The sequence below is a fragment of the Capricornis sumatraensis genome, chromosome 8 (genome assembly GCF_032405125.1).
Source record: "Capricornis sumatraensis isolate serow.1 chromosome 8, serow.2, whole genome shotgun sequence".
Classification (NCBI taxonomy): Eukaryota; Metazoa; Chordata; class Mammalia; order Artiodactyla; family Bovidae; genus Capricornis; species Capricornis sumatraensis.
The window spans coordinates 78253012-78269542 of NC_091076.1; the positions used below are offsets into that span (position 1 = coordinate 78253012).

General features: G+C 48.5%; 2 protein-coding genes across 2 annotated transcripts; both read right to left on the reverse strand.

The window, feature by feature from the left end:
- Positions 1–598: 598 nt before the first annotated feature.
- RPL26 (ribosomal protein L26) lies at positions 599–5873 on the reverse strand. The gene is made up of 4 exons (XM_068977711.1): positions 5822–5873; positions 4249–4421; positions 3092–3232; positions 599–761 (listed from the first exon to the last, which is right to left on the reverse strand). Exons 2-4 carry the CDS (start codon positions 4414–4416, stop codon positions 633–635), a joined length of 438 nt encoding a protein of 145 aa, XP_068833812.1. The 5' UTR covers positions 4417–4421; positions 5822–5873; the 3' UTR covers positions 599–632.
- A 7029-nt stretch (positions 5874–12902) lies between these two features.
- Positions 12903–13529, reverse strand: RNF222 (ring finger protein 222). Its single transcript, XM_068975984.1, has one exon. The coding sequence runs from the start codon at positions 13527–13529 to the stop codon at positions 12903–12905; it is 627 nt and encodes a 208-aa protein (XP_068832085.1).
- Between the last annotated feature and the right edge of the window lie 3002 nt (positions 13530–16531).

Here is a 16531-nt window from a genome sequence, read left to right on the forward strand (position 1 = left end):
CTGGTCGAGGTGCGACCTTGGCTAAGGCAGACGACTCGGGTCTCCGGCGACAGCAAAATTGGTCATCTGTTTCCTTATGTTGTTGTTAAAGCTCCAAGATCAATAAATGCTCGCCTCCAGCACGGAAAGTACATTTATATGCTTAGTCTTAAGTGAGGAAGGGCGTGAGGAAGGGCGGCGGCACAAGTGTTGCCAGCAACTAATCCTGCGCTGCATCACTTCCTCCTCTCGGAGAAACTGCTTTTTAGGTGAGTACTTTGCCTCAGAAATCTTTAAGCTAAAGATTTCTTTTGGCCTGACACCCCTCACTCAACATCAGTGCAGAAAACAGGTGGTAAAGGGGGCCCTCGGGTATTTCGCTGCATCCCTGAAGTGCTGCTTCCTGCTGTTAAAAAAAAAAATTACTGTATGAGTCCAATATTATTAGATGCTCAAAGCTGGTTAAAAAGCCAGCTTTTTCCAAATGGTAATTTTCATTAGTGGAATCAAGCCACAAGATAAGGATGGTCTGCCCCTAGACAGCTAACATCACCAGGACTTCCTTGAAAACTAACTAGGCTTTGTCCCAAAACACCACACATAAAGACTTTTCATTTTAACAGTTTTTAATGAAAGCTGTAGACAAGATGACTTTATTCTTGCATCTTCTCAATTGTTTCTTCCTTATATTTGCCCTTTTCCTTTCCTACTTGGCGAGATTTGGCTTTACGTTCGAGGATCTTTTTGCGGTCTTTGTCCAGTTTTAGTCTGGTGATAACCACCTGCAGACAAATAAGAAAAAAAAAAAATCTAAGCTTTAAACAATCACCAATACAGAACACATGGGAAGGTCCAACATTCAGTCCCCCACTTGTGGGAGTGGATTGCTTAAATGCTAGAAATGATTCTTTACCCCCAAACAAACCTGACTTAAATGTTCACTAATGTTCAGCCCACAAAGGAGAAGGCAATGTGGCACTGGTGGTGGTTCTCACATCTTCTGTGATAAACATCAGCTGCTTCTACTGCAATGTATTTCAATAATTCCACTCCTCTCACCCCCGTTTTATAAGCTAACTAAGTCATACACATTTTTATTTCCACAGTATCTTTAGTCCTGTAAATTTGGAAATTAAACGCAGCTTTCACATGTTTCAACCTGCAAAACTTTTAGGAAAATCATAGAACAGACCCTATTCCAGCAGATTTGTCACTAAAGGTATCCAGATTATGACAGATTTTAGTGTTAGGAAGGAGAAGATAGCAGTGAACAAGATCTGGAGATTCAGCATAGTGACCAAAGGACAATCTCCACTACCATGGAGGGTATATTTAATGAGATGAAATGCTGGAGGAAAGGGGTTAAATTGTTATTGATGTCAGGCAGGCCCCAAGAAAAGGGCTGTACCTGAACAGAGACCTGAGGAGAAGGTAGAAGTGTTTCAAAGAGAACAGCAAACATTCAAGTCCAGAGGCAGGAGAACTTCCAAGTTTAATAGGTGTTTCTCAGATCTGCGTGTGTCTTGTTAAAATAGACCCCTTGTTCCCAAATCACATGGATGGAGGAGCCTGGTAGGCTGCAGTCCATGAGGTCGCTAAGAGTCCGACACGACTAAGCAACTTTACTTTCACACACTGGAGAAGAAAATGGCAACCCACTCCAGTATTCTTGCCTGGAGAATCCCCGGGATGGGGGAGCCTGGTGGGCTGCCGTCTATGGGGTCTCACAGAGTCGGACATGACTGAAGTGACTTAGCAGCAGACCTGGGAAGAGAATATACAATTCTGTGAAGCTGCCACGTGGATGCCGCCAACCAGCACACACAGTAGCACAGTTACAGGAACAGCAAAGAGGCCAGTAGACTAGAACATGGAGAGTGAAATCATCAAGCAGTAGCTGCTGAGTGAACTTTATATGGCCGCGCCAGGTCTTAGTTCCCTAAGCATGCGGGATCTAGTTCCCTAACCAGGAACGAACCATGCCCCCTGCACTGGAAGCGCAGTTTTAGCCACTGGACCACCAGAGAAGTCCCTGGAGATGAGCCTTGTAGGCCACTCTGATGCAGACAGGATTCTGGATATAATGTGACAGCAGTCAACAATCGATAACATGCTGGCCTAAGCAGTTGAGAAGGGCAGAGCTGTCACACACAGTGTTGGTAGCTGACTACCAAGAGCAAGAGGGTTCAAGACTAAAACAAGCCAGTAGTTTAAACATGTTGGGTTTGATATTGATTAGATATCCAAGTTGAAATGCAAAATTGTCAACTGGATATTGAGGTGTTTTTGGAATAAGAGATGAAGGTAAGTCAAAGAGGGAGATCAAAGGTGTCAAACACTACATGTGTCAAACACTACATTAAGTTCAGAAAACACTTTAAGAATTGGTCACTTATTGGTGACCTTGACAGCAGGTGATCCAGTCCTAGGGGCAAAAATAAGATTATGTAGTAGAGTGGGAAAGCCCTTGCTCTTAGGAGATGCACTCTGTCATGATGCTTGTAATCCACTGGAAGGGTAGGGAAGGGAAAGAAAATGGTAGCTGTGAATACTAGGTGAAAGATAATGCAACAGATGTATTAGTCTTTCAACTTTTGTGTAGTCTAAAGATTAGATTCATGGTGCCAACTCAAGATCTTAAAAAACCAACACCTCAGTATCTGAACAGGCACCAAGTCCATTTATTACCTCTTAAGAGACAGTATTGGAGAATTCACGTTGAAGTCAAGGACAGGAGAATCAGACTGTATCTTCTATCAATGAATCTAGTCTCTGAGCTCTAGGTCTGCAAATGGCTTAAGACCTACTTTCCTTACAGCTTACTCAATTCTGTTTAACACACAGGGTATGGCCTCCATAGCATCTAAAAATTATCCTATTTCCTAGATTTTAATCAATCAATCAGCTTACCAATACTTTTTAAGGAAAAGGTACATTACACATACATACAGGATAACTGTTAAAGACACCTTGATTTCAGGAAAAAAATAGTACTGGCTTTAAGACTGATTTCCAGAACACCTAAAATCTATTTCTGTCAACAAGCAGTTACATTTGTCAGTGATTGCTGTAATTTCTTTCCCCCATCTCAAGCATTCTCAAAAACACCCACCTTGCTGGGGTGAATGCCCACATGGACAGTTGTGCCGTTAGCCTTCTCCCGCTGCACTCGTTCAATGTAGATGACGTATTTCTTCCTGTAAACCTGGACTACTTTGCCAATTTGCTGCCCTTTGTAGTGCCCTCGTACAACCTAAATGCAAATTCAAAAGTAACATATATGCAGATAAATGAACATTAAACTTGTAAACCAGTAAATCTATGAATCAGGTAAACCTCATTCCCTCTATCACATACATATACAGGACCTTCCAATTTTGAAAGACCTAATGGTCAATGGAAATGTGCCAGTAATTCTCTCTCTGGCTTCAACTAACCTGCAAGAACTATGCCCCATATAAATCTACAGTGATGGACAGTGCATCTCTACAACTGATGGGCCACCAGCAGTGGTGGGCTTGTTTCAGGGTTAAAAACGAACAACAAGCCCACCTTGTTTTTTTTGTACCAGTTGAGAAGGAAACTGTCACTTCAAAGGGAACAGGCCACAGATATTTAAATTCACAACCTACTAAAGGGTCCTACTAAGTGCCAGAGCATGGGCAGCAGCTAATACTTCAGGAACAGGCCAATTCTCTCCCAAAGGTTAATGAACAGCATATCATTCTCTCCTCGATGATCCTCACCCAGCCACAGTGTTTCTGAATAGACGCTTCTTCCCAATCACAGACTTTCTCAGATTAAACTATCTTGGAAGCACAAGATGGCCTCTCAAATCTACCAGCAATTTTAGCACCAGCACAGGAGCGAAAAATGGCTTATCACCTCATGAAATGTTGGTAACATGGAAGCTGCTTAAGAGATGGCTTGAAATCTTTTCTTAACCTCTGCCCCTGCATTGGGAGTGCTGTCTTAACGGCCAGACTGCTAGTTCCCTGAAACTAGTGTACCTGAATTTTGATTTAGACACAGAATTGTTTACTGGTTCTCAAATGCCTCTCTAATGACCAAACATACCCAGAAAAAGATAATCCCAAGCCAATGTACTGGTTCCAAACCATCTTTCTTCTGTTTTATCACGACTGCATCTGATGCTTGGGACAACAGATTTTCACCAAAGAGTAACGGTGAAAAAAGCAGTTTACATTTCAACCCATCATTTGTTAAAAGTGCAGGATATTCGACAAGATGACCTGAACAGACACATACCTGAACTTCATCATCCTTTCGGATGGGCATGGATCGAACGTTGTACTTCTGTCTTAGCTCTTTAGAAAGAGGAGAAGACATAATTTTCCTGCGAATGTGGGAAGGCGCATTGAAATGCCTTTTTCGATTCTTGCTTCGGTCAGACGTCACAAAGGGATTGAACTTCATTTTGGCTAAATAAAAAGTTAAAAGAGCTGTAAACCCTTAAAGAACCAAAATCTCAGTTTTTTTTAAGAAAACAAGATGTTTATTTATTGTATTTATTTGGAAAACAATACACTAAAGATAAACTTATCAAAAACAAGTCTTATGAACAGGCATTTTAAATGTTTAATATTGGACTAAGAACAGTAACAAAACTGACCTGTGAAGTTTTGAACGTTTTGTTGTTCTGGATACAAAAGGTCTAATTTAGTTTAAATAAGATCTGAAACACCTTTATGAAACTTATTTTGCTCAATGGGTATGATATTAAAGTTATATATACATATATATGTGGAAGTGAAGTGACAGCTACTCAGCTGCTCTTTTTGACCCCATGAACTGTATGTAGCCCACCTGGCTCCTCTATCCATGAGGATTTCCCAAGCAAGAATAGAATACTGGAATGTCTCACTCAGTTTACAAACAAGTATCTGCAACAATTTCATCTAGAAAGTTTACAATGCTCACAAAACCTGTCACATTAACTTCATCAAAACCTGCTTGAGGTGAATTGCCCTACTGGGATTTTTAATTACAGAATAAAAGAATTTCCCATAGCCTACAGACCTATTGGAATTAATCTTTTTGTTTACACTGTCAAACTCCATGTGTTAGTCGCTCAGTCGTGTCCGACTCTTTGCGACCCCACAGACTGTAGCCTGCCAGGCTCCGCTGTCCATGGAATTCTTCTAGGCAACAACATTGGAGTGCATAACCAGCCATTCCCTTCTTCAGATCTTCCCGAACCTGGGGTCGAACCCGGTCTCCTGCATTGCAGGCGGATTCTTTACCGTCTGAGCCACCAGGGAAACTCAAACTCCATAATTACCGCGTAAGGAAGCTAAGACAGTGCTTATATCTCTGTTCATTAGGGTACAAGAGACTTGACAACTCAATTCAAACGTATTACCACGTTTTAGAAAAACCAGTCAACGTTAATCTACGGAACGGAGCCTGAACAGATTAACTCTCCTCCCAAATGAATGAAATCAGGCCCTATATATCCCGAACCTGGAAAACGCACAGAACTCGAGTCCAAAAAGTCTTCCAACGGGCGTGCGAGGCCTGAAAGTTTTACCAAGAAACTACCCGAGACCATTCTTTAGGAAACTATTCTGTCCAGACTAGACACCATCACCACAGGCTCTCTACCCTTCAGCTCCCGTTTCCAAGTCTCAAAACCCTCTTTCCTCCTCCTTCCTCCGGTCCGGTGGCCCTTGAGCTTAGAAGAAAATCCAGGACCATCCTAGCCTCCCTCCCTGGCTGCTACTCGGTCGCCGGAACAGTACTGGGGCACTCCGGGTCGAAAGCCACCGTGCCCGTGAACAGATGGTTGCGGATTATACTCTTTGTCCCGGGAAACTCTTACCCGCTAGCGTTTCAGCGATGGCCACAGAAGGGAAGAGAGCTGCAGGCTGCTTCCGGTTCTGTAAGTTTCCGCAAGATCTCGCGAGACCGATGTTTCTTGAGCAAGAGAGGCGCAGAGTTTGAACGCGGAGAGGAAACTGGAAGACATCAATGACTATCGCCCTCTCGTGGCTCGGAGGGGAACTACGAGGGACTGCAAAACATTTCTATAGGTCCTGGAGCCTCCGGTGGGAGTCCTGGATTTTGCAGCTGCGTCCTCTGGGAACGGTAGTTCCCGGGCGAGTGGGGGGGGGGGTGCGGGGAGGGGGTTGTTCGGGGTCTTACTGTCGTGGAGGGTGTTGAGGAAGTGAGCGGCACCAGGGACCTGTGTCCCTTCACTACCGAACACCAGGCAGGAGGGTCCTTTAACTGGGAAAAGGCGGGTCCTATATTTGACCGCCAGGTGACGCTGGGATTCCAACTAGCTGGTCACCTCGGTTACCTGGACATCCCAGGCAAAGGCCCTGGGTTTTTCGAGTATTCGTGTTGCGTAAGCGGCTCCAGCCCGGCGCGTGCTGCTGCTTGAACACAGACGAATGTGCGAACTCTTTCGCGGGGCCGCCAGAGATTCAGCTCCCGCCAGCGAGGGGCCTTCGAGGACTTGGACCGCGAGTCCGTCCCTGCAACCCCGGGAAAATAGGACTGAACCCGGGTTTCTAACGCGCTCCCAGGTGATGCCTGGAGTGCTGGTCCGAGACCACAGCTTGAAGGAGCGCGGCGTGAGGAAGCCTCTCCACGCTGAGAGCTGTGCCCTTTTCCTCATTTTACCGTTTGCCTTCATTCAGTTCAGGATCTGATGGAAGCAGGGCTAAGGGGTGCGCGCCCCTGCAAAAGGATTGCAGTGCAGGGTGAACTCCCGCCGCGCGTCCGGCCGCGCACCTGGTAAGGGACCGGTTTCTGTTGAATGAATAATACAGGTGTCATAGGAGAGGAAGACACGCGTTTCATGATACTTAAGACTTAGCTTGCAGAGTCCTAGGGGCAGACAGTGAATTTTTAACTCCTTTAATCCACCAAAGAGTCTTGCAATCCTGGTATTGTTCCATATCTCAGATGGGGACCCTGAGCCACAGAGAAGTGAGAGGAGCTCGTGCAGGTTATACAGAACCCTTAGGTTATAGACAAACCCCTGAAGACTGGCTTCCCAGCTCCTTCTGGTAATTCCCTAAGCGGGCCTGATTTGTAAGAACCCATTGGGTCACATCAGAGTGAGAAATCTTATCTTTTGAGGGCCCACAATGGAGTCAGTCAAGATTGTGGTTTTTTTTGGTTTTTTAATTTTTATTTTTGGCCACACCTGCGGCATGTGGGATCTTAGTTCCCTGACCAGGGATAGAACCTTTGCTCCCTGCAGTGCTTTCATGATTTAAAAATAGTTTTGTTCTTAAATATGCTGTGAAGATACCGTCCAAGATTTTATTTGTAGTTCAGAAATTTAGGGAGAGCAGAATTCCTCTGCCACAATTCTTTTCAGCAAATGTTCATGGAACATCTTTTGTGGGGCCAGCCTAGAGTTGCACACTGGAGTCACAAAATCAAACTAGTCAAAATTTCTGCCTACAGGAAGCTCACTGTCTAAGAGGAGAGATAAACAAGGAAATCAACCACCTTAGAAGCCCAGAAAAGTGCTCACTGAGCCCAGTTGCCCTTGGGTGCTTCTCTGCTTGGAGAACAGAAGAGGACTCCCGGGTCAGGGAAGACCTGGGGTGAAGTCACCCTTGACTGACTTTTGAAGAATGTTACAATTAGCTCCTCCTGTTGATGTATGGCAGAAACCAACACAACATTGTAAAGCAATTACCCTCCAATTAAAAATAGATTTAAAAAAAATTAGCTCCTGGAGGCAGTGGGAATAGCTTGAGGGAAGGGGCATGGTGGTGTGAAGTCCATGACACAGTGTCTCCAGGAGCCAGGTCCTTGTGGCTGGCATGAGAGGCATTCAGACAGGAGCCCATGGGGTGCTGAGGTTGATCTGAGTTTGAGTTGCGTGCGGATCGTCATGGGAGACGCTGAAGGCTCCTGCCTTCCTACTTGCCTTCCTTTCTGGTCTCTGCTGCCTTACCCCCATCTTCTTTTCTCTCTTCAGGTCTCGCCATCGTCTTCCTCTCTTCCCACCAAGGTCTTCTCTGTTTCTTCAGCCTCCCCATCATTCTTCCTTGTCACCCAACCCTCTCAGGCCTCTCTGCTTCCTTCTCTCCATGCAACACAGTCCTCGTAATTAAACTTCAGCCCACCACGTGGAAGCATAATCACTTTATACAGTATGAAGCTGGATGGAAATTGTACCCACAGAGGGAGATGGCTGCTAGCCTAGTTACAGTCTGTTTATCCTCACCAGAGTCTGTTGGGTGTCTTGGCTCCACCCCGCTTGATCCTCTGGGCCACCTCGCCTGGCTGCCCTCTCTCTCCACATTGTTCTTACATGAGTCCTTTTGTTGTTGTCGTTGAGCCTTAACCACTGGACTGCCAAGGAAGTCCCCACACGAGTCTTTTTTCTTTTTTTAAGAGCGATTTATTTATTTATGGCTATGCTGGGTCTTCATTGCTGCATATGGGCTTTTTCTAGTTGTGGCAAGTGGGGGCTACTCTTCCTTGCAGTGCACAGGCTTCTCGCTATGGTAGCTTCTCTTGTTGAGAAGCCCAGGCTCGAGGCACATGGTTTTCACTAATTATAGTTCTCGGGCTCAGTAGTTGTGGCACGTGGTCTTAGTTGCTCTGCCGCATGTGGGATCTTTCTGGAGCAGGGATCAAACCCTTGTCCCCTGCATTGGCAAGCGGGTTCTTAACCATTGTGTCACCAGAAGTCCCCCACACGAGTCCTTTTAAACTGGCTCCTTAGGGTCATCCTGAGAGTGGTCTTTGAATAGCCCTAGATGGTTGGATGGCATCACCAACTCAATGGACATGGGTCTGGGTGAACTCCAGGAGTTGGTGATGGACAGGGAGGCCTGGCGTGCTGTGGTTCATGGGGTCGAAAAGAGTCGGACTGAACTGAACTGAAGACACTAAAGCGGGTATTATCCAGGTTTCATGCCTGCATCCCTGGACTAAACTTGTTTTCTGGACACCAGGCCATCATGTTTGTTTGTTCACTGGTTCATTTGTTTATCCATTCACTTACGCATGCTTCAAATATTTATCCAGTTTTGACTCTTTGCTAATGATCTTACCAAGATCAGTGAGATCTAGCCTCTCCTCAAGGAGCAGGCCATCTAGAAGAAGGAGACGGACTTGTAATGAAGTGTCTAGGGAGGATGACGGGATGCGGGGCAGGGCATGGGGCGGGACACAGTGGAGAAGCAGACAATTCATTACATGTCGTGTGATGTGGCAAAAAAAAAAAAAAAAATGGTGGGACCCAGAGAAATGCATAGGAACTTAGGAACGCTGACAGTATTAAACTTTTTATCTTCCTCCCTGGGGTGCCCGTTAAGCCTAAGATGTCACACCTTGGACCAGACAAACCAGCCCCTCGGAGCCGGTAGCTGACACTCTGGAACCACAGAACAAGCAGTCTGGCAGCTCTCAAACTTTCTTGGGGCCCACTCCTCACTCACCAGGCAACAGGTGTGTACACTGAAGATATCTTTAGCTTCTAATATAATTTTTCAATTTAATGTTTGAATAATCCATACATTTACTTGGTTCAGATATCCAAAAATGCCAAAGTTGAAGAGAGACGTTCCTTTCCTGTTCCATCATTTTCTCATCCCCTTCCACAACTGATCACTCTTTTTGTTTTTTTTTTCAAATCTTCCCAGTTGCTTTATGCACAAATAAGCAAATCGGAAAGTAGATTCTTTTTTTATTCTTTCAGCTGTGCCCCACAGCATGTGGGATCCTAGTTCTCTGACCGGGGATGGAACCTGGGCCCCCTGCATTGGAAGAGGGGAGTCCTAATCACTGGACAGCCAGGGAAGTGCCCTGGAAAGTAAATTCTTATCCCCCGACTTTGGACACAAATCGTACAATCAATCGGACATCCAGCTCCACCCCTTGCCTTTGCCCATTGGCCACTGGGTCTTGCAGACTTTCCGGGTCGGTTTGCAGGTCCTTCCTTGTTCTGTTCTTTGCAGGTCTTTCCTTGTTCTTGTTCAGGTTTTCCCGATTCTTGGTTTTTAGGAACAATAGTGCAATTGTATAACATATGTTGATGCCCCAACATGCAAGCATATCTGTTGGATACATTTCTAGAATTTCTGGGTCCAAGTGGACATTTTGATAATGTCAAATTTCCCTTCCTGTTTATTTTTTCTTTTTTAATATTTACTTGGCTGCACTGAATCTTAGTAGCAGCATGAAGGATCTTTAATCTTCGCTGAGGCATGTGGGAACTATTTCTCTGACCAGGGATTGAACCCAGGCCCCCTCCATTGGGAATCTTAACCACTGAACCATCAGGGAAGTTTCCTTCTTAGGGGTTTTATCAATATACCTTGCTACTGACCCCACCTGGGCTTCCCAAGTGGCACAGTGGTAAAGAATCTGCCTGCCAACGCGGGAGACACAGGTTTGATCCCTGGGTGGGGAAGATCCCCTGAAGTAGGAAATGACAACCCACTCCAGTATTCTTGCCTGGAAAATTCCATGGACAGAGGAGCCTGGTGGGCTACCAGGATCGCAAAGAGTCAGACACGACTGAGTACGCACACACACAAGCACCCCAGCCTCACCTCTGTCCCTCAGCTTTGGCAAACTTTCAGGGTTTGACAATTGAATAGGTGAAAATTGAGATGCCAAGCAGAAGTGTAATTTGCATTCCTTTTACAAATGTGGCTGAGTAGATGTTTAAGAGCCATTCAAATCTGAGTTTTCGGACCATTTTTTTCATCTAAAATGAATAATCCTAGAAGTCCAAGCTCAGCACTTCCCACATGTATCTGCAATTCATCTTAAATTTTTGAGAAAATATAGACCTTTATTAAAAAAAAAATAACAGCTTTTGACATTCTTTGAAAATGAAAGAAGTTCCATCTGTAAGTCATCGCTGAACAGTATGGAAACGCTAGAGGTATTTTGAAATTGATTTTCGGCAAACACAATACAGTCTGCAAAGACTTAAAATCAGGTTCCCCAAAATTCATGACACTGTTTAAAGCAGCCTGGCTGTGATTAAAAGAGATTCACTAGAGTCTTTATAAATTTAACATTTTATTTCCTATAATAAATATTTTCCCCATGAATTCACCTGTACTTCCCCCAATAGCACCTGTATTCTCTTGACTTGAAAATATCAGAAGGAAGCCCAGAGGTGCTTTAGATCAACTCTCCTTGTGCCCTGACACCCCCTGCAGTGTGGACTCCTCCGCTAATGGTCCCCAAATGACCACAGGCTTATGGACAGGCTTTTAGGAGCTGGGTGAGCGGCAGGGTGGGCTTCCCAGGTGGCTCAGTGGTAAAGAGTCTTCCTGCCAATAATGTAGATTCAGGTTTGATCCCTGGGTCAGGAAGATCCCCTGGAGAAGCAAATGGCAACCCACACCAGTATTCTTGCCTGGAGAATCCCATGGATAGAGGAGCCTGGTGGGCTACAGCCCATGGGGGTCGCAAAAGAGCTGGACACGGCTGAGCCACCAAACAACAAGAGGCAGGGCTCTATGTCTTGCCCCACGCGTAGCAAGCTCCTCTGAGAGAGGCGTGTGCTACGGAGGACATGGCTGCTGCAACACCTGGGCTGCGATAAACCACCCATTCAAGAAAGCTTGAGGGTTTTGCTGTTTTTAACCCTAAAATTAAGATGATGGCCCATTTACTTGTGGGCCTTAATAAACAGGAAAGAGCTGTTCCCAAATGGCTCACTCCCCAGATAAGGCCCAACCTAAGCCTTTTCTAGTGTCCTCCTGAAGGACCCCCAGCTCAGGTGGCGTCCCCAAGTGACGTGACCTTGGCCAGAGGCTGATAGCAGCTGGGTTCCGTGTTCACTGAGATAGAAGCGTCCCTGCCAAGCACAGCTGTTTTCCTCCCCACCCTTCCTCACCCAGCCCAGCCTGGGAATCCACCCCAGGAACTGGCCTAGCTGGTGTGGCCTCTAATGAGTAGTTGGTCACAGGCTGGGCGGGAGGCGGGAGCCCCCAGGGGCTCATGTGCCCACATAGTTCTCAGCTGACTCAGGTCCCAGCCACCAGACAGCTCCTGCACTGCCCACCTGGCAGGCCATCCTTGAAAACCCCAGGACTCAAAATCTGGGCCATTGTTGGGCTGGGGGGGCTTTGGGAGCCCTCTAGCCCTGTTCGTGGGCCATTCTGCTGGCCTCCACCTCTGTCAGCAAACCTCTGATTCCCGACGTGGCCTCAGCTCCCCTTTTCTGTCCCTTCTCCCAGGAATTCTGGGCCACAGCCCCTGAGCTCAGCCTCTCCCTTAGGGAAGACCTTCCAGACTGGTGGTTCCAGGGGTAGGAAGGCACGCACCTAACTGGGGGGGTCAGGGGCAGGGTGGAGGGATGGTGCTGAGATTCTGGGGAGCACATGTGCCTTGGTCCCTGTGCCACCCTATGCCTTCTGTTTGTTCCTGGGAGCACACCAGGGATCCTGGCCTGGAGTTCTGACATGGAGGGGTCTCACCTGTGGGCCCCCTCCAGCAGGAGGTGCCCCGACTCGGAGTCCCACTTGGCTTTGGGTAGGTCAACTGGCAGATGGGGACACCCACAGGTGGGGCAGCTACCCACCCCACCCCCAACCTCGCTGGGTTCTAGCCTAGAGGAGGGACGCGTATCTGCTGAGGAATACCCCCACTGTGGTTTCTGAGGAGGGGTGTCCATCACATTTCCTCCCTGGCCTGGAACCTGGAGCTTCCTTCTCAGCTCAGAGTTCCCCTGCCCCACCCAAACTCTTGCCTCAGAGGTCCTGCCTTCTGGTCCTTTCTGATCCCTGCTGGGAGCAAAGAGCCGGGTGATGCCAGTCAGCACCCTAACACCCCATCTCTGCCCCAGGCTGCCCCTGAGGCTCCGCTGGCCCAAGGCCGCGCTGGGGCCCCTCCCAGGCCATGGCCAGCCTGGCTGTGCGAGCGGGCAGCTTCCAGTGGGGCTCTCTGACTGGTGCCCCCACTCACGCCTGCTTCCTCACCAGCAGCACCCAGGGGAGGATGGCGGCCACCACGGCCACCACGGCAATGAGGGTGATGAGCAGCAGGGCCCGGGAGCGGCAGCAGAAGGACCGGGTGGAGCTGGGCGCCGGGGAGGCCCCAGAGAGCTCTGCCAGGCTGCGCCGCGGCAGGACACTGTCCTGCTCCCCGAGGGGCATCCCATGGCGGCTGATGATGAAGATCTGTGGCTCCCGGGGCAGGCCGGGCGGCAGGTCCAAGGGCAGCTGGCCCGGGGACGATCTCCAGACTGGCTGGGAGAGGGCCAGGGGGTTGGCGTGGCCCAGGGCATCCGGCAGTGGTGTGGGGGGCAGGCCCACAGGCACGGCCAGGATCTGGGAGCTCTTGTCTAGCTTGGCGGGCCAGCGGGAGCTCTTCCTGCTGAGGAAGGTGACGTAGCGGCAGATGGGGCAGACAATGGTCCTCTGGACCTGGCCGTCCACGCGCGTGGACAGGAGGTACTTGACCAGGCAGTCATGGCAGAACACGTGGCCGCAGCTCAGCGTCCGACTGGCGCCCTGCAGCTCTCGGAACTTCTCGTAGCACACGGGGCACTCGCTGCCCGAGCTGTCCTTGCTCTCGCCCTCAGACATGGCCCAGCAGGAGGGCAGGGCCCTGGCTGTGGGCGGGAAGGGTTGAGCATCAGCGCCTTTTCTGGCTTGGTTCCCTGCCTGCCTCCCTGCTGCCTCTCCTGCTGCTCCTCCTGAGTGGACTCCCCGAATCACACCAGGACCCTGGAGAGGAGATGAGAGGCACTTCTGGAAGGGGTTGGGGGACTGACAAGCAGAGATCCCAGCCACCCCCCACTGGAAGGAGGTGTGCGGAGGCCAAGGTGTAGCCCCCTGATTCCTCACCACCACTTGTGCGTCGCCTGTGGTCACCCCTCCCCTCTCCCTGGTCCCAAGCCCCCAGTGGAGGCAGCAGGACCTATTCCCCAGGGGAGGCAGGTGGCTAAGCCGAGGTTCCCCCCACCCCGCCTGGTCCAGGCTCCAGGCTGTGTGTTGTGCCCACTGTGGCTGTTCTCCAGAAAAGCCTCTGCTGCCACTCCATCTCCCTGCTCAGGCTGGCTGACCCGTACAGCTGTCCTCAGCCCCTGGCTCCCATCCCTCTATGCTAAGTGCAGCTGGAGAGCAATGAGGGATTTGAGAATAAAACTCAGAACTTACACATCCAAATGCCAGCTGGCCAGCTGCGCAGTCACGTCAGGGAGCTGTGGGCTCCTTCCTCCACCCACCACAGCTCAGTCATCCTTCAGATTCTTCTCGGCAGCCTGCCCAAGGTTGCGAGAGAACCTTCCAATCAACCTCTATGAAGGCAGGTTTTCATCCTTCGAGGAAACGTCTGTCTGGTATTTGGAAATGGCCAAAGGTCACCTGGCGCCCAGTCTGGTAAAAGCAAATGAATGCCCAAGTGGCATGAGATTATTTAAAATCAAAGACACAGAGTCACCATGAAGTGACAGGTGGGTTTCAGGTGTTATCTGAGAGCTAAAGAGGGGCTCCAAGGATGCTCTCAGCAGTAGCAGTGTTGTTGGATTAAGTGCAGGTCCCCAAGGCGATGATTTCACTGGAAGCCCCTGTTTGGGTGTGTGACGCAGCGCCAGTGTTCTCATTCCTCCACGCGTTCCCAGTATCGCAGCTGTGTCATCTAAGTTCATTTCCAACAGCCTGTTTATTTATTTATCTATTTATTGGCCTCACTAGGCAGCGTGTGGGATCTTACTTCCCTGGCCAGGGGTGGACCCCATGTTTCTGCACTGGGAGTATGGAATCTTAACCACTGGATCGCCAGTGAAGTCCTCGAATAGCCTCTTTAGAAGGACTACGGTCAAATGGTCACGTGATTGCATGGTCCTCCTGAAGGGTTACTGATGTGATATAATCTTCCATCAAAACACCCCTGGACACACTGAGAGCTAGAGTGGTGTGTGGCAGCCCCCAAACCTGAGAGATGACATTGTTGTCATTGTTTAGTTCCTCAGTCGTGTCTGACTCTTTTGTGACCCCACAGAATGTAGCTTGCTGGGCTCCTCTGTCCATGGGATCTCCCAGGCAAGAATACTGGAGTGGGTTGCCATTTCCTTCTCCAGGGGATCTTACCGACCCAGGGATTGAACCCACGTCTCCTGCATAGCAGGGATATTCTTTACTGCTGAGCCACTGAGAGATGACATAGTGGGAACAAAACTAGTTAATGGGGAAGGACAGATGAGAATGGGTTCAATCACAGATCTTTTGGATGCTCTCTTCCCTCTTAGCTTGGTTCCAAGCCCATTTTGCCAAGTTGAAAATATCCCATAACCGACAAAGCACAAATATGTAGAGGTGGGGGTAGGGGACCGGGCACCCTGGTGGCAGCACCAAAACCTTTGCAGGTGTTTTCAAACGTCGATCTCCAAGGTGGTCAGTGTGGCCTCCAGGCCAGGGGAGGGGGTTCAAGAAGCCAGACCCTGAAGCTGGCTTCAAATCCTTGATATGCCCACTACTGTCTGTATAACCTATTTGAGCCTCAGTTTCCCATCTCTGAGGTGGGGTTGATAATAACAGTACCGGCTTCTTCTCAGAGTTGTCCAGAGTGTTAAGTGAGGTGCCACGAATGAAAAGTCTGGCACATAGTACATGCTCAGTAAATGGCTGCTGTTCAGTCCTAAGAAGTGTCCAGCTCTTTGCACCCCCATGGACTGCAACACACCAGGCTTCCCTGTCCTTCAATATCTCATGGCAGACTCATGCCCGTTGAATCAGTGATGCCATCCAACCATCTCATTCTCTGTTGCCCCCTTCTCCTGCCCTGAATCTTTCCCAGCATCAGGGTCTTTTCCAGTGAGTCAGCTCTTCACATTAGGTGGCCAAATATTGGAGCTTCAGCTTCACCATCAGTTCTTCTGGTGAATACTCAGGGTTGATCTCCTTGCAGTCCAAGGGACTCTCAAGAGTCTTCTCCAACACCACAGTTCTAAAGCATCCTTTCTTTGGCGCTAGATGTTGTCAATCAGGCTCAGTCCTTTCTCCTCCTAGCACCTGCCTTCCCTCTCCTCCCCAGATGTTTCTTATCATGTAGATGACGAAAAACACTCATGCCCCTGACAAAGGGCAGCTCCCCTGGAGTTAGAATAATAACCAGAAAAGATGACAACGGAGTAGGTAAGGGATGGGCAATAGGTTACTAAGTTGGTGGTTCCAGTGTCTCAGACATTTTTATTTTATAACATGCAGTTATCTAAACTGAGGTTTTTCTCAGGATGACCTTGATTTTCTTAAGCTGACCAACTGCTAGCATGTCCCCCTGCGTTTCATAACTCCCCAGGGGTGTATGGTGGCAGTTCCATCTGTCCACCCATCCATCCATCCATTCATTCATGTATCCAGTTATTCAACAATTATTTATTGAATGTTGCTGCAGGCTAGGTGCCGAGCCAGACATTGGAAATAAGCAGTGATTAAGAAAACCCTTCAAGGGTGTTCCCTGATAGGATTGAATTCTGGGCTCTCGCTGCCATGGGTTTGATTGCTGATCAGGGAACTGAGATCATGCAAGCGTGGCATGGGGGGAAAATGTCCTTCATGAAGCTTTTAGAATCTAGTGGACATTTATA